General features: G+C 42.5%; 1 protein-coding gene across 2 annotated transcripts in view; it reads right to left on the bottom strand.

Annotated features, from left to right (window-relative positions):
- BCL2L13 (BCL2 like 13) overlaps positions 1-23,667 on the bottom strand; it is a 42,295-nt gene that overhangs the window by 15,752 nt on the left and 2,876 nt on the right. The window contains exons 2-6 of one of the 2 annotated variants that reach the window (XM_071551267.1): positions 22,232-22,419; positions 12,829-12,939; positions 11,743-11,899; positions 9,114-9,183; positions 2,678-2,821 (exon numbers count right to left, since the gene is read on the bottom strand). In XM_071551267.1, coding sequence (XP_071407368.1) covers positions 2,678-2,821; positions 9,114-9,183; positions 11,743-11,899; positions 12,829-12,939; positions 22,232-22,361 — 612 coding nt within the window. In that variant the 5' untranslated portion in view covers positions 22,362-22,419. Of the gene's footprint in view, positions 1-2,677; positions 2,822-9,113; positions 9,184-11,742; positions 11,900-12,828; positions 12,940-22,231; positions 22,420-23,667 lie in introns of those variants that run through there. The other variant, XM_071551269.1, reaches the window with a different exon arrangement.

The raw sequence follows: 23,667 nt of genomic DNA, 5'->3' as shown, positions 1-23,667 counted from the left end.
TCAGATGCTTTCCTGGACCAACAAGTCTCCCAAGCTCCCAAAGGAATCCCAAGGGCCCTGCACACGTGCAGAACCCTGGTAGCTCCTCCAGCAGCACTGTGGCTGCACGGCATGATGCAGCAAGTGGATGACACAGCTCTGTAAAATTCTGACTCCCCAGATCTTCAGTGGGGCACAGGAAGGGCTCAGCTGACCCCTTACCTTTGACTGGGTACTTTCCTCCTGGAAAAGGTTGACTTCAATCCAAAAATTGAGGAAAATCGCAAAGTACAAAGTGCCAAGGGAAGAGTTAGCACCAGAGACACCACAGAGTTTCTCAGGTCTGTCCCTGAAAAGCTGACTCTTGTGAAGTTTTTCTCTTCTCCTGGTCCCCGGAAAAACAGACAGGCTATTCTGGCATCTTCTCAGTTTTAAGCAAGCTCTTAGCAGCTGCAGGAAAGACTTATCTTCACACCACTCGAAAATAACACAAAAATTGACCCTCTTACTGTCACAGCAACATGAGTCACTGGAGACTCCCAGGTTTAAACATTGTCCTTATGGTACTAGCAGATTATTCCTGACAACTTGATCTGGCATACAGAGCCCTCGTGGCAGATGCTTATCTTAAAAAATGCAAACACTTCCATGGTAGCCAACAGCCAGAAACACAACCTCTCCCACCGTGGCCCCACGCCCTGCTCCCAAGCACTGCCATCCCCAAACACCAGCCCACAGGCTCGGAACAAACTGAGAATCCTGCAGCTCAGTAAAACTTAACGTTCTCCTTACAGGGACAAAAAATACAGTAAAACCACATACTCCCCTTCCTCCATATAAAGTCACATGCCCAGTGGGTCCCCAACCTCAGCCCCAGAGCAACTCAAAAAAGGTTAGTGCAGCTACATTAATTCATCTGGAAAGGATTTTCATCACCTTGTCTCTTTCCTCCCCTCTTCTGCTGTTTCAAAAATAGCTCTGGCTTGTTTGCTGTGCCGCTCCTGTCAGTGTGATTTCATGCCTGGCTGGATGCACAGACGGGCTCACAGCTCACTGACTGCCCGACCCGCACGGACACAAAGCACAGCCCCACAAACACCCGGCACGGCCCCGCAAACACCCGGCACGGCCCCGCAAACACCCGGCACGGCCCCGCAAACACCAGGCACGGCCCCGCAAACACCAGGCACGGCCCCGCAAACACCAGGCACGGCCCCGCAAACACCAGGCACGGCCCCGCAAACACCAGGCACGGCCCCGCAAACACCAGGCACGGCCCCACAAACACCAGGCTGCAAAGCTGCTCGTTTTCAGAGCTTTTGCACTGCACTGTGTTTATAGTGGGCCTCAAAAAGGGGCTAGAGAGCAGACTACAGCCCTTTCTGAGGTTAAAAACGAGGCAGAAAAGCCAAACAGCACCAACACCGATCTGTCTTAAAGTTTCAAGTAAGGACCTGTCCTGGCATGAAAATACTTTGAAATGTGAGTGCATTTATCAAACAACCTAAGGTCATTTGGCTGCATTCCGCTGGTGCTTCTGTCCATTAAAGACAAACAATCCCTGCCAAAGGCCTTGAAAACAGTTACCCACGACTGCTGGGAAGGGAACAGATAAAGAAGGCGCCGATGCACAGAAATTCTGATACAAAGTAGACTTAAAAAACCCCTCAGGTACACTCTTCAAATACGAGATACTTCTGAATAAGATTTTTCCTACTAGTGCTTTTTTTATCACTGGGTTTTCCTGAACAGCTTTTCTTTTTAGAATAAATCAACATGCTGGAGCCATTTCACAAATCCCAGATTAATTCCATTCAAATCTGGCATCCTTCCCAAACCCAGTAATCTAAGGCTCAGCCTTCACGACCCAGCTCCTGAGCTGTGAGCTGTCTCTCTGATGTATTTTTAAATGAAACTTCCTCAGCATGCCATGACTCAGGAACATTGGTTACCATGAAATAAAGATTTCTGCAAGGAAAAATGAAGCACAAAGAAATCCTGATTGCTCATTCTATGCATGTTCCTATACAGCTATAAAGCCTAATAGGCATGAGCTATTTCGTCACTTACTATAAAAATAAATTAGTACCTACTGACATTTCTGTATGAAGTGCTCTCCAATTACTTATCTGCTAAAAAACCTCTCTGAAATTTAAGAGGAGAGAAGAAAACATACACCATTCCCAGCAGCCACCAGAGGATACTATTAAAAATACGAGGCTCTCGGGTACAGTATCTCTTGTTATGGGTGTTTGCTTCCACCTGCAGTGCTGCATGTCCATTATCAGGAAAGCACTACAAACAAAAGCTCACCACACTGCAACAAATTAGCACCTTAACAGACGGTGCAGGAAACCTAATTGTTATGTGACACCTAAGGACCTCCTCAATTGCAACAGCAATCCAGCAAACCAGACATGCAAAGAACTGGAACAGACTGCCTGGAGAAATTGTGGAGCCCAATCACACAGGTCTTTAATGTCAACATCAGAAATCAACGGGTAAAAAGTCAGTTCTGCCCTAGGGCAGAGCCGTGAAACAGATGACTGCCCAAGCTCCTTTCTTTTTCTGAGCCATTCCTTCTCGCACCTGCTTACCTCTACCCACCCTTTTGAGCCTTCACTCAACTATTAAGTCTGGCATCACACTGAGAAATAAGCCTTGAACAAAGTACGAACATTAAACACGGTCTCCTTACCCATCCTCCTTGTTGAATGATATAGTCTGCAGAATAGTCTTCTAGGTATGTCACTCCGAAGTTCACCAGTGCACTCAGTGGCTCCTGGCCCCGTCTGGTTAACTCCATCAGAAATTGTTGTAACAGAACCAGGGGCACCAAGACCTTCAAAAAACAAGAATTGTGAATAAATACAGAAAGGATCATCAATACCACTGTGGAGCTAGAACAGAATTCCTGTGGTCCACAGTAAAGTTGTGAATCAAGTCCAAAGATATCAGGGACTACACACTTCATTTTTATGAAGACACAAGGCAGACACACAATACAATGCACTACAAAAGGGAGCACTCGATTTGATATGCAAAATAACACCAGAGAATTTCATAAAACAGGACTGCAGTGCTTTCTTAAGCCCCATTTTTCCCCCAACACTTCAGGTAGAGAAGCAGAACAGGTTCAGAACTTGCTACCCCAGAAGTGAAAAGATACAACACTATAAATATGCTTGAAGGGATATGCATCCAAATTATATTTAAGCAGCAACTCATACACATTCCTGGATAGACACACTGCATGGGACAGTGCCCTTAGAAGTTCACACTTGGCTTTCAGACAGGACAGAAGCAAACACCTCCTCCCAGCAGCACAACATCACAGACACGTTTAAAATGAAAACACAAAGCCCTCTCCATGTCATACTATGTAAAATTTAACACAGAGATTTTCCTCCTTCATTTCCCACTCCCATTTCTCTTTAAAAGTCTTTTGTCTTTAATTGAATGCTCAGTCTTAACCCAAATTGCTCTAGAAGATGCAGGACTCTATGAATACCTCCCTCATATCATACAGTTCCAGCCACTTCCTCCTGAAATTATGTTTTTGTTTGCCTAAACAACAAGCAGCTGAACTTTTAAACTCTAAATTTATTCTCCTACAGCACACAAGTGGCCCTTTGGGCAAAGTCTGTACGCAGCCCTTTGCCAAGGTCAGGAAACTGGTATCAACTGAAGTCACGAGCACCTGAGAAAACACTATTATGAAGTGAGAGAAAAATATTTCTAAGTTTTACCACACCTCGTTGGTGACAACTTCATTGCACGTCCACTCACTGTGCAGACAGGAATCCAGCTGCACAAAGGAGATGCAGCTTTCCTACTGCTCATATCGACCTCCTAATGCCTCCTTCCTGTTCCAGTCTCTTCCCCCTTCAGCCTGGTTTTCTTTTCTGTAAATACCCTGAAATATTATCCCCTGAAATCACAACTTAGGATGCAGAGTTGGAGGAAGATGAATAGGAAAAGTAGGCTGGGTTTGAGATCTGTACTAAATGCATGATGGTGTCACACTGAGGTGGATTAATAAAACCAGAGACGGCCTAAAAAATGCCCATTATCTGATAAATTTAAGATATCCCATGTGACTAACAAATGTGAGAGTCCAATACTATGGCAAACAGGTTACAGAACTGTTCTGTGATCAACAGTTAACACTGGTAACTGTCATCACTTCACCAGGAATGTCATGGTGCTTGAATTTTAAAATCAAGATGGTGTTTGAATTTTAAACGTCTTGGGGGTTTTTTGAGGGTTTTTTTTTGAGCAATTATTCTCAACTCAGAGTCAGAAGAGGTGCAAGCTCACAGTGCACAAACATAAGGAGCAGATCAAGGTGAGGTGGCAGAAGAAACTTTTGGATCCAAAAAACCCCCATGCTGTCAAGGGTAGGCATCTTTCAGAGGCTTTGGGCACACCCACATAACCCTACAACAGCGTGAACACTGAGATGTCAAAGTATTTGACATTCACCGTAAGCTGAAGGCAAGAGAAACAAAGCAAAAAAAGGCTGCTTGGGAAGTGAAGAGAGTTCAAACACTGGCAACATGATTGCTGCCCTCTTCCTCTGCCAGCCCCTCCATTCCTCCCAAATTCATGAAGCCTGTGCAAGCCTCACGAGCGAGGGGCCAAACTCAAACTGATATCCAGCCCCACACAGACCAGCAAACATCACCTGATTTTCCTTTTCCACTGAAATTACTGACACTTCTACCTTTGACACCGGAGAAACAGAACTAGGTTTGCATGACACTGTCCCTGAATTCATGAAAGAAACTGTCTTCTGTTAAAGGTTCAAACACAGGAAGGTGGTGTTGGGAGGAGCCCCCTCAGAGAGTTTCTCTCACCATACCAACACAAAAGCTTTGGGCTTGGAGTCCCAGGACTGAGGACAAAAGACAGATGATGACTTTCGGATTAAAGCTTAATGGTGGGGTGGAGGTCAGAAAACAGAACCCCAGCACCTGAGGGTGGGGAGAAGTTTTTCTTTCTTTGTTCCCTGTGTGCTGGTTTCACTTTTTTTGGCGTTTTCTTTTGGCCAGCTGCAGAAAAGGAGCCACTGCTTGCTGGTGAGCTCCCTTTTTTTCCTGGCTCTGCTCTTCGCTTTTCCCCCTCCATCTCTGGGCTCCCTGAGCTTCAGAGACAGACAGAATGGAGAGACACAGCTGCTTCAGGACACACTGCAGACCTTTTTTTTCTTTCCTGGGGACCGACTTGGACTGTAAGGAGATTCCTGGGAATTCTTCCACTCCCAGCTGTTCCTTCTTCATTTGGAACAAAGGACAAGGAGAGAGAGAGTCCATGTGAGTTCATCCCTTGTCTCTGCCTCGCTGGGAAAAGACTGAGCATTCACCTCACAGCCAGCCAAGGTGGGACAGTGACACTGTCCATAAATAGAACTGCTCCAGGAGGAACCTCCTGTTTGGGGGTTCTCTTTTGTTTTTACTTTTGGTGCTGGGGGAGTAGTTTGCTTTGGTCTGTTTACAGTATATGTAGTAGTTAAGAACAGTTATCCTTCGTGTATCCATTTTCTAATTGAAGTTCCTTTTTCTTAAATTTAATAAGGAGTGATGTGATTATTGTGGAGGAATCCTCTCCTCTGTTTCTTTGGTAAACATTTTGGGTTTTGCCTCAAACTAAGACACCTTCACAGTACTTAAATAAAGGTTAACAACAGCTCTCTGTACCTGAGAGTATCTGAGTGAATGGTGATGAGATTAAACCAGACCAAAGTGAAAATACAGCCTTTGCAGATGAAAGCAATGGCAGTTCCCTCCCCTAGGATGCCTGGGAAGTAATGCTAAGGGCTATTTGTTTTGTGACTGAAGAAAAACATACACAGAAAATAACTGGTGGGGGGGGAGAACTTCAAGGGAACCATTAAAAAAACACTTTACTATCAGAAGATATCTGATTGTGTAAATGGAAGACTTGTGCAAATTTTACTCCTGCAATCCCACAGTACATTACTACAAATTTAAATGTATGTCAAAAAATTACTACTACAAAGAAAGTTCAGAGACTTTGAAGAAGCTGAATCCAAAATTACAGGAGTTCTGTGCACCTTCTGACTATTTCAACATAAAATTCATCTAATTTTTCATGTGATCATTTCTTACATTTTTGTTGTATTATTCTTTGTCCCATTAATCAGTAGGAATGGGGCACTAAGATGACTGCTAACCAGTTCAACTGGATCTCCACAACAGTATCTGTTATCCTTTCATATGATACACAATAGTGGGATTTTGCATTTTGCAGCATATATGTAATATTCACTTTTAAGCAAAAAGCATAAAAACTCAGCAGCGGGGTATTTAAATCTTTTTAATTATATTGATTTTATTACAGAAATATAATTTGCCCTGTTTTAGGTGGTTTTGGTTTTGTTTTATTTTAATGAGCCTTATTTCAAAGGGAAGTTGAAGACTTTTTCTTTACAGAATCCAACATCATGCCTATTATTTTCACATCTTAATTTCTGGAAAAAAATATTTTCCTGGATTATTTTACTGAGAACCAGCACTTCTAAAGTCTGTGGATAAACTTTGCTTCTGTGGGGTGTCAATTGAAGAACTGATGATCTTATGTATTAGTTTACCCTGCAGTATTTCCTCATTCAGAAGGATATTCACATTTGAGTAACAGCAACCATTCCTCTACACCCCACGTGCCACTCATCTGCCCAAGAGTTCAAACATACCACTGCACTTGGGAAAATATCTATAATTTTAAAGGGAAAAAACAACAGCTACGTTTTCCAGGGATCTCCCTTCTGCTCATACTTGTGTAATGAGCAGGTTCTTTGGCAGCTGGTATGACTGAAATGACGCCTCCCCAGCTGCCCCCAGGCAGCCTCTGCCACAGCCACTGGGCATCTTTGATTTCTGCTCCACCCAAAAACTACAGGATAAAGGAGTGATCTGTTACTCTGTTCTGCCAGCCCAGCTAGTTGTGTTTTCTTATTCAGTCATAAAAGGCAGTGAGCTTCAGTTCTCCCAAATGTACAGCTTCCAGATTTCCACAAATTGAGCCCAGCACAGCCTCATTTTGCTGCTAATTACACCTAACACTACAACTGTTTAGAGCTACTTCTTAAAATTGTTTTCCTTAACAGCTTCTTTAGAGTGAAAATTACGCTGGGCTGATACAGGGTTGTTTAGCCTGGAGAAGAGGAGGCTCAGAGGTGACCTCAGCACTGTCTAGAACTACCTGAAAGGAAGTTCTAGCCAGGTGGGGGTTGGTCTCTTCTCCCAGGCACTCAGCAATAGGACAAGGGGGCACGAACTCAAGCTCTGCCAGGGGAAATTTAAGTTGGAGATCAGAAAAAAATTCTTTCCAGAGAGACTAATCAGGCATTGGAATGGCCTGCCCAGCGAGGTGGTGGATTCACCATCCCTGGAGGGTTTTAAACTGTGATTGGCTGTGGCACTGAGTGCCATGATCTGGTAAAGGGACTGGAGTTGGACCAAGGGTTGGACTTGATGATCTTGGAGGTCTTTTCCAACCCAATCGATTCTGTGATTCTATGAAAGACATCTAGATCTCTTCTGTTATAAAATACAATTCTGATTAAGATGAAAAGGAATTTAAAAGGAAATGAAACCAACACAAATGTATTCCATGTCCTCAAAACAAGAATTATTAAAGGAACTGCTGGGCATTCCTGAAGCATCAAGTTACCACAAAAACAATACAAACAGATGCTGTGCCAGTCTACAAAATTTCCATCTGGTTTGATTCTGACTATAAGTTTTGTATCAACAAATATCATGGACAAGCAAAGTTGATGACAAAGACATTCTGGATGACATTCTCCACCATGAAGTGATGGAGACCAAACCTCAGGAGCCCCAGGCACTGCAGGAATGAAGGCTGAACCATAAACCCCAAACAGCCAGTCCATCTACCCAGGGCTGTTTCTCCAAGGGGTGGTTCCAAAAGCATTGACAGGCCCCAGGCCACTGACAAGCCCCACCCACCTCCTCCCTCGCCAGCTGAGCCACAATGACTGGTTTTATGCTTGTTTTTAGTCCTCACCAACTGAAAAGTAAAATGTGCTTGCTTAAGCCACCTTCTTGATAATCAGATTTCATGGTTGTTTAAACTAAAACGCTGTGAATCACAAGATGACAAACTGAAAGAGCACACACATAAAGCAATTATAATTGCTGGAGCCATGGGCAGTAACTTGGCATGCAATGTTTAAATAAACTGCTTTACAAGTGCCCACACCCTTGGTTAGATGATTATTCTGAAGTAAGCAGGGAAATATAGTCAAGGAAAAGTATTTCTGGGGAAAAATGTAGAGAGGGGAAAAAGATTTCTTGTTCTATTTTAAGACTAAATTTTAACACTCAAATTGTGATTAAACTTGCAAACAGTTGTTTCATTTAATTATTTTCCTGATGTCCACTGAACTACTCACCCAAGAATGACAAAGGTGATGACTTTGAATGATTAATGAAAGGTGAATCTGGGAAGAGTAATCCTACTCATTCTACATTAAAAGTATTATATTATAAAGACAGTTCATTTACAGATTTGCATTTTGTTTTAAAGAGAAGCTTCAGTTCACTTACAGATTTGCATATTTCTTTAAAAAGAAGTTTCATCCCATTTGAGAGAACTGCTCCAGAAACCAGGCAGGCACACTATGCTTGTTTTTTGAACAATTTAAGTATCATGAAGATAATGTCAATTTTTATTTTCATGTTCAGCACTCTATTTTACATGTATTTTAAACATGACACGGGAGCAGAGAAACAGGAAAGAATTATTACAAAAACATCTGTCTCAGATTTCATTACAAAACTGCTACAGAAATAAACCTCTCTTAGAAGTTTAAAAATGATTAATTATTATTAAAAAACAGTCAAGAAGCATCTCTAACTTTTCATTTTACTATAATAAGGCTGACCTAATATTTCCATTCTGTAACTTCTGACTAAATTATCTAAAAACTACTCAGTTTGTGCACATCTACCATTCTGAGAGTGCAATTTATTTGATATTAAAACCAAATGGGTTCTTTCTATTCTTGGCCCTCTGTGAAGCACAACTGTACATTGGACATCAAATAGATATGAGATACATCCAAGTTAAAGTCATTTATTTGGTACCTTGTTCCACCCACTGGCATGAGCAGCTGCCTCTTGTGTGCGCTCTCGGTATTCCTGATATGTCACCGGCCTGCAGAAGTTAAACCAACACTGAAAGTTATAAAAGGAAACAAAAGACCAAGAATAAAATAAAATTCTCAGTTTCCCGAGAACAAAACATTTTCGCATGTATTACAGCAAATAATTTTGCAGGGCTAACAAGTCTTGTGTTTCAGGACATAAAACATCAGGACCAGCAGGGTCAGGAAGGCTCCACCTTCTCTCAGTTACAGAATTTCATATAACTGGTTAAGTGAATGTCATAGTAATTTGATACTAATCTACTTACAAGACATTAGATAAGTAGGTTCTTTGACATGCTGCAAAATTTCTAAGCTCTAGCATGTAACTTTTTTATAATCTAAGACTTTAAACATGGGTAACAGAGTTAAAGCATAGTGAGGAAAACATAATTTGGGTTTGTCATTTTAAGTGCATTCTCTTCCCTTCCTTGGTACATTAGTTCTTTAAAACACAAATCCAAATCAATCAGTGGGATGAGAAGTGCAAGAACAGCTGCAGGAAGGATATTCTCATGAGATTAAACAGTAGCCCTGGTTTGCCTTAGAAAAAGGCTACACAGTTTCACAGGCATTCCAGATTTTTATGCATGTATGTACATATATAAATGAAAATATTACTCAAAATGCCAGCATTTTCCCAGAGAAAACATAAGAAGCCCAGAACATCAGGCTACCAACAAGCTAGAACCACGTAATTTTCAAAGACCTCATTTCAGGAACTTTCCAAAAAGAATGTACCTGGAGTGCACGACATATGACCCCTCAATGTCAGTCAGCCAACTACCAACTACCTCCAAGACATTTAAACTTAAAATGCTGTTATTTCAACATAACATTTCAGACACACAAAAAGGATTGGTTGCAAGACATACTGCTCATTTTCCAACTTACTGCCAGTCTGATTTTTTTAGTGTGTTAGTGAGGTATTTCTCAAAACCTCAGCTCTTCAGAAGACACAAAGCACAAGTTTTTAAGGCCACATGGGATTTAATGCTTGGCCTGCAAAGGCAGATTAGCTGCTGCCATTTCTAGAGCTACAACTGGCACATCTTTTGCCGCTTAAGTGCACTTTTTCCTTGGATGACTCATGGAAAAAGAGCCACCATCTTCATCTCTCTAGTCAGATGTCCGTGGCACCTTTGGTGTGAAATCCAGACAAAGGTCACAGAGTGACAGGACAGTTTGGGTTGGAAGGGACCTCTAAAGATTACATGCAGGGGGATCTGCCACTACATCAGGCTTCCCAAAGCCCCATCCTACCTGACTTGAACAGTCGGTTCCAAATTATATTGGTCACAAAAGGTCAACCCCTATTTGTCAACTTGAAAGCTAGTTAAGGAATATATGGGCTAGTTCAGGAATCACAGCGTGGTTGAGGTGGGAAGGGACCTCTGGAGAACATCCTTCCCAACCTCCTCGCTCTGTCACAGTCTCCTACTGAACACTGACCAGGACAGCCTTTGAGTATCTCCAAGTGTGGAGACTCCACAGCCCTCGTTGGCAACCTGTGCCAGTGCTCGGCCACCTGTACAGTAAAAGGGTGTTTCCTTTGTTCAGATGGAACGAATTCCAAATCTGTATTTTCCAGAAGTCTGCCATGAGGGGTATTCCCTTCACAAGGATATGAGATGCCTCTCCAACACATATATGGAAGACTCAAGCCCCATGGAACAAAGTTTACACCCGGCACTGATTTCCAGGCTTCCGGTTCCTTTCTCTTCCAACAGTTCACCAACAGCTACACAAACTCTTTGAAAAAGTATTTCTGGAGATTCTCATCCTCTTTTGAGCCACATTATTTTAACCAATCCACAAAACACAGACTCAGTGAGCTGTTTGCTAACGTTGCCTTCACAAATGCATTTATGTAACCGTCCCTAAAGCAGCACCTTCCAACTCCAGCTCTCTACAGACACACTGTGGAGGTCACTCAGAAAAGCTTCATGTAGTTCATGTGGACCCATTAAATTCAGGCTGGTAATTTGTAACAGATAACCAAGCAACCACAACAATCTCACCAATTTTCAAAAGACATTAATCAAGACACCAGCCTGTCAAGTACAATGTGCTATTTAAATGATCAGCTTAAACTGGCAGGAGAGCTCTTACGGCCCCAAGGTTAGTCCAGGGCCTACATCTGCTCCAGATGTGCACCTGAAGGGGGGTCACAAAGCACTGAACCACCATCCTTTCAGGCAAACTCTCCCACTCATCAGGAGCCAGACTACAAACCAACCTTCAGCTCCACTCTAAGGTGAAAGAATTTAATGTGGCTACAGCCCAGCACTCATGACATTGGCAATGGCAGCTGCCAGTTTCACCAGTAACTCAAACCCTTCAATCAGCCTCAGAAGTTCAGTGAAACAAGCTTAGAAGGATTTTAGATCTTACATTACTGCAAAAGCCAAATACCAAAGAAGTATTTCTATGTTACAACACAAAAAACCAGCCAAATAAAGGAACACTGAGAAAGAAAGAAATGCAATACCAGATGCAGTTCCCTCCTCAGCAGCAGCCACAGTGCAAAAGGGAACACCTTCCCTTTGCAAAAGCAAATGGAAACTCACTTGCTAAGCAAGCTCTGCAGTGCTTTGTGCAGGTGTTCCTTCAACTCCTGGGACACTTTCTCCCCCAGATGAGCCAAGCAGTCTTCTATCGAGCTCTCTGGATTGGCAGGGCTGAACACTGGGGAAGTGTGGCAGTCAAACCCTGTGGTGGTAAATGCTGAGAGAAAAAAGTATACAAAATAAAATAGACTCATAGAAGCAAAGCCTCAGATTTCTTATCCCAGCAGTTAACACAACTTATGTGAGGGATGAAGAAATCACGGCTCTGTAGACAAAGCATGTTATGAACAAATCAGTAAAACAATGTCCAAATACATTCTGCAAGTGCTACTTACAAGCCAGAGATGACTTTGAGCTACATTTCCCCTCCAGCTCTTTCTTTCACAACTGCATCCTGGGCAGCAGGTTTGTGGCAATGTGCAGCTATTCTCAGTTTTAAGATGATGCCAACCCTAATGGAGCAGCAAGGGAGCCTCTTTTCCATGATTAAATTTGCCCACACACAGACATTTCTGCAGCAGTACTACAGTATCATTTTTTAAGATATTATTTAGTTTATACAACCTTTTCCTTCTCAGTTTAAAACTTCTAAGAAAGCTGTACATGAATGAACTTGCAGTCTTTCTACTTCAGACTTCCAATTTGCCATACACACACAAAGCAAAGATTATTTTCAAATCATCCCTCACTGGGAATCCTGTAAAAGCCACTTCTATGTCAAAGCATGTCACAAAAAATAGACCTGCTGGAAGTGAGAAATCTGATGGTTTAAGTTCACACTCCTCAGAATGTTGGCAGCTGAGGACTTCTGCCATCAACCTCAGCAGCGTAAGGGCTGCTTACTTTTCATTATTTATAGTAGCCTATTAAATGTCATCCATTTTTTTGCCTTGGCTGGGCCCCAGCACTCCAAATGGCAGCATTTAACCATCCACTTCATGTGACAATGTGTGGAAATCTTGTGGGGGGAGGAGGGTAAAGAGATTCAATTCATTCAAAAATCTCTGACTTGAGTACTTGTTACAAATTAACCACCATTATTGTGCATAGAGATTATGGATTGAAATGGGAAAACCTCAAGAGCACCTTCCAAAATTTCTTCATCAAGATGTTTTAGCTCCTCCTCGATTTCTACTTTAATCTTCTCCAAAGCCTCTTTCTCCAAAGCATGTTGTGCCAAAAGCTGTTGTTGAGTCCCTAGAAGAAACCAGACAAATCATTCAAATGTCTCAATTCCGTATTTCAAACAAGGTAGACAATGGAACATGACATTGAAATATTAAGGAATTCAAGGTGATAGTTCTGTTCCAGACAGCAACAAGTGTGATTCCATAAGGGACTGATTAAATGAACCCAGAAACACATAAAGTTCAGGCCAACTCAAAACAGAACAGGTGCTTTAAATATCTGAAAAAAACCCACCCAACCCAAACCTATAAAGTTACAAACAGAATACATAACAGCTTTAAAAACGAGCTTATCTTAAATTTAAGACCAAAATCAAACCAAGGTGCATAAACAGACAGCCACTAAAACTAATACCATCATTACCAAATTACACCAAAACAAAGCAGACTGGTGTAAGTGTGACTTTCAGTACCAAAATATAAAACTTATGTTGATGTCTGCAAAATCAACAATAATACTCTGAGCAACTATGCAATGACATCAATGAAGAGTCCTGAAATCCACGAACTGTGCCTCATGTCCCTGGCCATGAGGAGTCTACAGGCCACAATGAAACCATTTCAGACCAGACTCACAAGTAAGACCAGAGGCAAAGAACACAATGATCAGTCAACTGTCAATTCTCATCCTAAATTGAGCAATTTAGGAATTTGACATAGGTGCATATCCCCAGGACACATGCCGTGGTTTGGGATCACAAATACATATTCCATGTCCTGACTCTACATATTTTTCAACAAAAAGTTGTTTCAGCCATTTCACTCATCATGCAGATCCAAAACAGACACAAAACTGTCTCCAAATAATCCAAGGTATTTAAGACATTTGGATCTTGAAGGAACTGCCTGGTCAATGTCAGCCTTTCCAATATCAGGCAGAATGGCAAGGTAACTACACGTGTAACTTTTATGGGATGGGTACCAATGCAAAGACCAAATGTCTGGACAGAGTTGTAGCTCAAAACTCTTGCTATTTAGCTGCTTTTTCTTTAGATTTGTTCATCTTTATTTCTTCCATCAGCTTTTAAGTATGACTTCAAATCCCATTCTGAAGGCAACAGTTCCATTAACTGTTCTCTTATTTTCACCAAACTTCACTAAGCCCACCATTGAAATCTTCTTCCATTCATTCCATTCCTTAAAATGTCCTACTTAAGAGATAAAACAGATCTCTGTTACGTCCACAGGAATATAACAGTGAATTTTGTTTCAACTTACTCCTGAAATAAACAAATAAAATTGTCAACAAAACTTCCTTTGCTTAGTAATCCCAATTCCAGCCACTTCATTCCCTAAGTCTGAAAAGGTTAAAAATCCACAGCATCAAGGCACTGAACACATGTTAATGCTTAAAGACTCAGCACTTGTGGATATCTGTGAAACAAAACCTTTCTAAACCAATAGGTGCTTAAGTCAGTGCAAAATGTTTTCATTCATTTATGTGACCAGGCTAAAAGAACAAGGGATAGTCAGTTGACTTCCATTTTACTTAACCACACATAGAATCATAGAATCGGTTGGGTTGGAAAAGACCTCCAAGATCATCAAGTTCAACCCTTGGTCCAACTCCAGTCCCTTTACCGGATCATGGCACTCAGTGCCACGGCCAATCTCAGTTTAAAAACCTCCAGGGATGGTGAATCCACCACCTCTCTGGGCAGCCCATTCCAATGCCTGATTACTCTCTCTGGAAACAATTTTTTTCTGATCTCCAACTTAAATTTCCCCTGGCAAAGCTTGAGTTCGTGCCCCCTTTTCCTATTGCTGAGTGCCTGGAAGAAGAGACCAACCCCCACCTGGCTAGAACTTCCCTTCAGGTTCAGAATAACTTCATTCAGCTTCTTAAATCCCTTCCCAAGCAGTTCTTCTTTGCCACTGTGAACAATAAATTCCAGAGGGGAGCAAACTGTTCCTCCTTTTGGTTAATGCCTTGTCAGTCCCTTTCAGTCTCCCCTCTGAAGGGCTGAGCTGCTGCTGCACAGCCAAGTGCAACAAGTCTGTGCGAGTGTGAACTCAACCTGAGCCTCCTGCGACTCCCCCGTGCACGGAGGGGACAGGGAGATCGGAACAGCACCGTTCCCATGAGACTAATGAGATGATGATCACACATGACAAGCTGTCATACTTGATAACAAGTCACACGGAAAGTGGAAGGAAGAGAAATTCCATTGCTGCCAGCGCACAAAAGAGCTGTTTAGATAATCAGCGCGGCAGTCAATGGTTTCTATCTCGTAACACCCACAGCTTTGCAGCAGCTGCTGATTCCAAGAGCACCTGACCAATCAGTCATGCCAAAACATCAAAACCCTGTCTCTCCCAGACCAGTGACTTGCACTGTTTATTCCCTCAATTATGAATGGACTTCAGCTTTCTGTGGCTCCTGTACATTGACCAGCATGTTGGAGAAGAGCATATTCAACTCCCTGCAGTACCACAGGCTGGGCACAGAGTGGCTGGAGAGCAGCCAGGCAGAAAGGGACCTGGGGGTACTAATTGACAGGAAGCTCAACATGAGCCAACAGTGTGCCCAGGTGGCCAAGAAGGCCAATGGGATCCTGGCCTGTATCAAAAATAGCGTGGCCAGCAGGCCCAGGGCAGTGACTCTTCCCCTGTACTCTGCATTGGTGAGGCCACACCTTGAGTGTTGTGTTCAGTTCTGGGCCCCTCAGTTCAGGAAAGAGATTGAGATGCTGAAGCGGGTCCAGAGAAGAGCAACAAGGCTGGAGAAGGGACTGGAGCACAAGTCCTATGGGGAGAGGCTGAGGGAGCTGGGGGTGTTTAGCCTGGAGAAGAGGAGGCTCAGAGGTGACCTCATCACTGTCTAGAACTACCTGAAGGGAAGTTCCAGCCAGGTGGGGGTTGGTCTCTTCTCCCAGGCACTCAGCAATAGGACAAGGGGGCACGAACTCAAGCTCTGCCAGGGGAAATTGAAGTTGGAGATCAGAAAAAAATTCTTTAGAGAGAGAGTAATCAGGTATTGGAATGGGCTGCCCAGAGAGGTGGTGGATTCACCATCTCTGGAGGTTTTTAAACTGAGACTGAGCGTGGCACTGAGTGCCATGATCTGGTAAAGGGACTGAAGGTGGACCAAGGGTTGGACTCAATGATCTCGGAGGTCTTTTCCAACCCAATCAATTCTATGATTCTCTATTCCAACAGCAAAAGTCCTAATTGAGGGATATAATTTTCTCCTTTAGACAACTTCCAAGTCATTTTGCAAACAGGTGGAATAAAACAGCAAAACCAGCTTATAACAGATGAGAACATAAGTTCATCATTTAATTATGCAAATGGTCACACCAGAAATGGCTTGTAAGAGCCACAAACACTGAATACTTTCCTGTGCTCTAGAAATGGGTTTGCCTCCTGTGGGCTTTCAGCAGACCAGCTCTGCAAGGCCTCTCCCAACAAACCTCTGCTACACAGCCTTACACAACCAGGTTAGTCCATTCTACTTTCTATTTTTGGAACAAATGTTCCCTTTTGCACAGTTTTTTCTTAAGATTTTGGTTTTCAGGTATTTAGAGGTAACATGAAAAGCAGAGGAAAATGTGTTCTCTTTGTCCACCGAGTGCCGCATCACTGACCATCAGACTACTAAATAAATGTAGAACTCCACTGGCAAGGCCATGCCAGAAGTTTACTAACAATACAAGACTAACCCGTTCCCCAGGTCTGATCCCGGAGGAGGAGGGATGGGAAGTCATTCATCACAACCAGAGAGTGTGCACATCTGATCCTACAGTGCCTGTGCCAAATCCTGCAGCCAACAAGGGGCAGCAGCAACCACAAGGAGATCCCTACAAACATGTTTATTCTTCAACAAAAGGGCTCAGCCTAAAAGAAACTAAGAAAGTCTAAAATATTAAGAACCAAAAGAGACAAGACATTGACAATTAAGTTTTTTGGGGGTTTTTGTTGTTTGTTTGCCTTTCCTTGTGGGCAGAGAGGAGGCTTTATCAAGTGGGAATTCACATTCCTAGAGCGAATTCACACTCCAAAAACTCTCCCTCCTTGCCTCAGTTCAGGGAAGAGCTTCCTCATTACCATGAACTGGACTGGTCTGACCTACAGTGTGTACCTTTTCAGCCAAAACAGGTGTGTTTTCCTTGAGAGGAAAGTTTCTAATAATGAGTTAATCATCTAAGGTAAAACCACCTAAAAACCTCCTTCATTTCCTACAGAGATGGAGTATGAAGAAATAAAAACATTCTTCTCAGTAACCCAGTTCAACAGTGCTCAGCTGTAAGAAAGTGTGTGGCAAACCACAGAAAAGGCTTGATCATTAACTACATATAGCACTTCATACAGTAACTCCAAAACAGACAATAAATGGTCAAAAGAGCATAATAATTGGATTAAAGTACTATGAATAGCAGCCACCCCAGGAAAACTGTAAAACTGTCAAACCCTTGTTCACCTCTTGGCTAATCTATGTCACCATGCAGTAATGGAACTGATTATAAATCTTCCAGATGCTCTCTGAGTTAAGGGGTTATTTAAGATTTCTCATTCTGTCAAGGAAAACACAGAAAAACTACTTTCCTTCTCAATCCTTGTTATAGCCACAGGCTCATGGGATGGTGAAGCACAAACAATGGGGAAGTACATTAAAAAAAGAAGAACACACTCAAAGTCCCTCCTTGATGGAACACCCAGTATTTATAGTACAAATACAGTGAATCACAAAGTACCTTGACTCACTTAAAAACTAAGCAGTACCAACAACTTCAGCCGAGTGGGAGCTTCTATAATGAGTGTGACTCCAGAGGGAAATGCAGAGATGTTTTTCAATACCTAGTATTTATTTTCTGTGCATGAACCAGTAGTTATAGGTATGACAAGAGTTCTGAAAAATACTAAAACATCTCTCCCGAGTGTAATGAACAGACAACTGGAGCTTCCACACATTCTAAATGTATGTACTCACTTGTTGCCTCAAACCACATGAACTTACACAGGTGGGATCTTACTCTGTGTTTCATCAGTTTATCTGAGCAATTGGTACTATACATCTACCTGAAAACCTACCAAAAAGTAACAGAATTTATTGCTAATGAACTGTGTTTTCAACAAACTGAAGTGGCTGTTATGCAGAATCACTATTCTGCCAAATCTAACAGGGAAAATCTCTCAAACCATTCCACTAAACTTGCTAAACTTGCTGGATTTTTCTCTGGAGGCACTGAAATCCACTGCAAAAAACTACAGAGCCATACTGTTAAAAGTTTGGGTTGTCCAATAAAACTCTTTTCTTCACGAGTCTGGAATACTGCAGAGGGTCCTCTCTTCAGTCCCTGCACTGAAGCAAAGCTTATCTAAATAAAAATATCAAAGTATTAATCAGGTGTTAACTTAGATTGGCCTCATTTGCTTGAAGCCAAAAGTGATTTCAGTGCTTGTAATAACAGACATCTTTCTTGCAACAAAATTAAGACCAACCAAGAGATCCAAAAGGAAACACAGTGAGTTAATTTTCTACATAATTTGTCTGAATTTTCTATTCACTAAATAAAAATCCTCCAAAACCATCAGTCTGGCAAAATCTATTACAGTTTCCAAAATTGAGAAGTTTTAACTTGAAACCTATCACGTAACTTAAAGATTTACTCTGAGCTTCTGGAACAAAAAGTCATACATCAGAAAAAAGTCTTTAGTACAAAATGCAGGAAAGCAAAGGTTTGTGGCAGATGATGGTAGGAGGAAAGGAAGGGGAATGGGCAAAAGAATTCAATCTCATCTACTAGTTCTGGCAGAGATGAACTTCCCACTCCTGTTGGGAAGGATTGGGTTCTTTGAACCATCAGATGCACTCCTTGGTTGAACTGGCCCATTGAAACCACACTAAAATGTGGGAGACTTCTGGGGAGACTCAGGGGAGGTACAGAAACATTCACACCTCGTGTGCCATATTTCCTTATTTCCACAATGGAAAGCCAGAAGATCCTCCAGCAGGTGACAGAAGGTGGCTGTAATTAGGATGCTGCACTGAACTGCCCTCTAGAGGAGTCCCTCACCCTCCCACTCTGAGGAACACCAAAGAGGTAAAAACTACAAGGGCAAACTAAAACGAGTCTTTCTGGATACTTCCATTATATTGTAATCTGATTCAGAAGACAGAGCAAGAAAACGAGCTCATTTGGGTCTAAGAAAAATATACAAAGTACCATAAATCAGAGTCAAGGCCTCATATGGATGAAACATGAAATAAGTAAAAGTGTTCTGCACCTGAAAAGGAAAGAGGCAATAGCACAAATCACTGCTTAATTTTTCCCATGACAAGTCTCTCAGCACAGTAACCAAATTAAAACAAAACAAGTTTATGCAACAGGTGCTTTTTACTGAAATCCTGGAGAAGAGGAGGCTCAGAGGTGACCTCAGCACTGTCTAGAACTACCTGAAAGGAAGTTCTAGCCAGGTGGGGGCTGGTCTCTTCTCCCAGGCACTCAGCAATAGGAAAAGGGGGCACGGGCTCAAGCTCTGCCAGGGGACATTTAAGCTGGAGATCAGGAAAAAACTCTTTCCAGAGAGAGTAATCAGGCATTGGAATGGGCTGCCCAGAGAGGGGGTGGATTCATCATCCCTAAAGATTTTTAAGGTGAGATTGGCCGTGGCACTGAGTGCCATGATCTGGTAAAGGGACTGGAGTTGGACCAAGGGTTGGACTTGATGATCTTGGAGGCCTTTTCCAACCCAATCGATTCTATGATTCCATAATTAACAGTTCAGCCAAAGAGAGTAGAAGGACAATTAACCAGTGTTTTAAAGGGCCACAGAAATCAAGTGGAAGTAACTTGGGATCATCAGACTGATGATGGTGCTTGAAAAACACACTGACAAGCACCCAAGCCACTTCAGCTGTTATTACCCCTCCTATGCCTTTGCTGCCAAAACCCAGAAGTTTCCTCCTCATGACAGGATTTTAGACAACAACTCTCCATTTTCATTTACCGGCTCTCACATCTCTCTTGTTCTTTTCAGGTTCTCAGGCCACACTTGGGACTGTAACACCCCTCTCTGTCCCAGCAGTGCATTAGGCAGGGCGGGAAACATCCATTATGGGCTGCTGGTCCCCTCCTGGGGGAGAACACAGAGCAGATGGAGCAGAGCACAGCAAGGAGCATCAGCCACGTGCCAGACAACAGGGAGATCTAGACTGTGTGTATAAACCCCTAAACAGCCAGAGAAGGTGCACACAGCACTTCAAAACAACTACAGGGCTGCTGCCACACATACCCTGGAAGTGCAGCTGAAACACTGTTTGTTTACAAGCAGGAGAGAATAAGTAGGAGAAAGGATTTTTAAAAAGTAGCTGTCAGACAAATAAAAGCCATGGGAAGCATGGAAAGCAGCAAAGCACCAGGAGAAGAGTTAGGAAAGAATAAAACAAATCCTGAAGCAGAAGGATAAAGTGTTTGCACTTGGTTCAGTACAGCCTGAAGTCCATCCAAGGCTTTACAAAACAGAGTGAGAAACTGATGGCAAATGAAATGGGAAAATTTTTTTATCCAGAGGATTCAATCAGAAAGCAATGAAAGGACTGAAGGAGAGATCTAAGTACAGTGCAAGATGACCAGGAGAGGAGACTTTGTGGGCACTGCCTGGTATTGGGAATGAGGTGGGGAAAATGTAGGAAAATTCCCTGTTTAAAAGGGAAGGTTTAGAGCAACAAGGATGAAAGAACAGATTTGTAAAGTACAAATGATTTAGAGTATTTTAGTAGCAAATCCTGCTCCAGCCTGCTGTCACACAGGTTAGCACATCTAAACAATATCTGAAAAGCTGACTCACTAGTTATCTTCACTCAAGAGCTTCAAAGTCATCTTAACCAACTACAAAAATTTAAGCATTTGTAGCTTGATGTTGCTTTTTAATTCAAATTAGAAGCTCTGAGGTTCAGTAACAAGAATCAGTTAAAAGGTTTCCCCTCAATTTGCAAATATTTCAAAGGTAACTAGAGACAAATAATTATTTAAAATCTTGAAGGCCAACAGTTTCCTTTCTGAATCTTGCATTGATAAGAACAAAGAAGACTCTTACACATTAAAACTTTATAGGTACTCAATACATTTCCAGTTCCAGCCCAGTTATAACTGGATGGGATATTCAGAGTGAGACATTATTCCTAAAATAAGCACATTTTTCAACTAAGGATTTTATGAAATAGCATCTTGGCACAAAGGTGCCTCTACTTTCATGGACCACAGATGCAGTCAAAGTGGAAATAGCAGACATACTTTAAATATACTAAGATTAAATTAATTAAATATACTAAGACTAATTTTATGAATTATATATAATACAGCCAGCATATGCTTTATGCTTTAGTGCCAAACTGAAAATCATTTCTGTCATAACTTTCATGCAGTCTTTTCTTCTCAGGAGTTTCTCACTTCATGACAGTTCAGTTCAGTAAATGACAGTTTGCATTCTTAAAGGCTTGTCAAAAAATATTCTAAAGACTTTGTTTGGTTTCAGTATTTTTAATACTCCTTTAATGAGAGTAAGTTCTGAATCATAGGAACTACTAGTGACTAAAAAACATCATTAAGAAGTGACAATTCACCCAAGCACTCCTGACAAACACTGTTTAAGTGCTTGCCAAAATAAAGAAAAGCTTTACTTCCTAGAATTATGTGAAACACAACCTATCAAATTTCTTTTATTTTGCCTTCTGTTTATTTATTTACCCTCTTTTATGTATAAACCTCTTCTGGAAGAAACATCTGAGTCCACGCAGTCCCTGACTTCTTAAAAATAAATAAATAAATAGATGCAGCACAGGCCACACCTCAGCCTGACTGACAACAGAAGCCTTAAGGTAATAGGGCAAAACTATTTAGCACAGGAGATTGCTCAAGCCATCACTCAGTTTAGCTGGTAAACACCACCTCACCCCTGCTTGCTTCCATGTGTGTGTTCCCCAAAAAGCCAGCATGGGCTCAAATTCAATGGATATAGACCCATCAAATTCAATGGATATATATCCATCAGATTCAAGGAATATAGACCCACCAAATTCAGTGCATCCATATCCATCCCTCCTAGCCTGAAGACAGCCACTAAAACCACTCACTTCCATCATTAACAGCAGTCAGTCCTGACACATCTCAAATTAAAACAGCAATCTACACACAAATAACTTTGCTTCCATCAACATCTCTTCACTTTCAACTGAAATTTATTCGGTTTTTAGTGAACAAAACAAGAGATGCATCACACCAACCCCCAGGCTCACCCAGGGACTGACTGCAGGCACAGCTGCGCGTGTAAATGGCTACCGAGGAACAAGCAAATGTTACCTTGAGCTGGAGGAGGAGGAGGATGCTGCTGCTCCTGCGGCTTCTCCTGTGCTAAAAGCCCCAGGTAGCTGAGCACTACGTACTTGGTTTCATAGTGGAATCCTACAGGCACGGCAGCAGCGGACGCCATGGGGTTGGCTGCAGGGTCTCTTCGGGGCAGGCGGGAGTGCTCCGGGAACCCAGGGAGGCTGCGGGGGAACAGGAAAGTGTTGGATTTGTTGTTTGTAAGGCTGCAACAAGTCATGAACTCATACATAACCAGGAATTATGTAACAATCCTGAAGCAATATCCAGGTTTTTGCCCTGATATCCTATGCATTCTTATTTTAACAAGAACCATGCAGAGCAAACCCAGCTGCGTCCCAGCACAGCTCCCTGCTCGCTGCCAGCACTTGGCACTTAGAATCATAGAACAGAATCACAGAATCGATTGGGTTGGAAAAGACCCCCCAGATCATCAAGTCCAACCCTTGGTCCAACTCCAGTCCCTTTACCAGATCATGGCACTCAGTGCCACGCTCAGTCTCAGTTTAAAAACCTCCAGGGATGGTGAATCCACCACCTCTCTGGGCAGCCCATTCCAATGCCTGATTACTCTCTGGAAAGAGTTTTTTCTGATCTCCAGCTTAAATGTCCCCTGGCAGAGCTTGAGCCCGTGCCCTCTTGTCCTATTGCTGAGTGCCTGGGAGAAGAGACCAGCCCCCACCTGGCTGGAACTTCCCTTCAGGTAGTTCTAGACAGTGCTGAGGTCACCTCTGAGCCTCCTCTTCTCCAGACTAAACACCCCCAGCTCCCTCAGCCTCTCCCCACAGCACTTGTGCTCCAGTCCCTTCTCCAGCCTTGTTGCTCTTCTCTGGACCTGCTCCAGCACCTCAATCTCTTTCCTGAACTGAGGGGCCCAGAACTGAACACAACACTCAAGGTGTGGCCTCCCCAACGCTGAGTACAGGGGAAGGGTCACCAGGTGTGAAAGATGCCATTCCCCCAGAAGCAAAAGCTCCCCAGCACATTTCAGTTCTGGTCTGTTCCGCAGAGATTCAACCTTGGAATCAACACGCTTGCAGTGCCTACACAGACAACCTGAACTGATCTCTCCTCAAAGAATGAGCCTGACAGATGGTCCAGAGACATCCAGAAACTATGCTTTGGATCAAAGAACAAGTCTGGATATACAATAAAGATTACTTTTGAATATGTAATTCCACATCAGCAGAAAAAATGGAAGAAAAAAAGTTGATCAAAACAAGCAGGAGATTCCACAACAGCACAGGGATCCATGTGCAACAGGGAGGCCTAACTCACAAAAAGTTCAGCTTACTCAGCACCTCTTAGGGGAGGAGGGAAAAAAAACAGAGAGAGAATCTGACCATAGCATATCTAAATGGAAAAAGAATTATGAAAAAAAGCTTTGGATGAAAAAAATAATCACTTTGGTC

Source organism: Pithys albifrons, chromosome 3, assembly GCF_047495875.1.
Source record: "Pithys albifrons albifrons isolate INPA30051 chromosome 3, PitAlb_v1, whole genome shotgun sequence".
NCBI lineage: Eukaryota > Metazoa > Chordata > Aves > Passeriformes > Thamnophilidae > Pithys > Pithys albifrons.
This window is presented reverse-complemented; position numbering and strand designations above follow the sequence as displayed.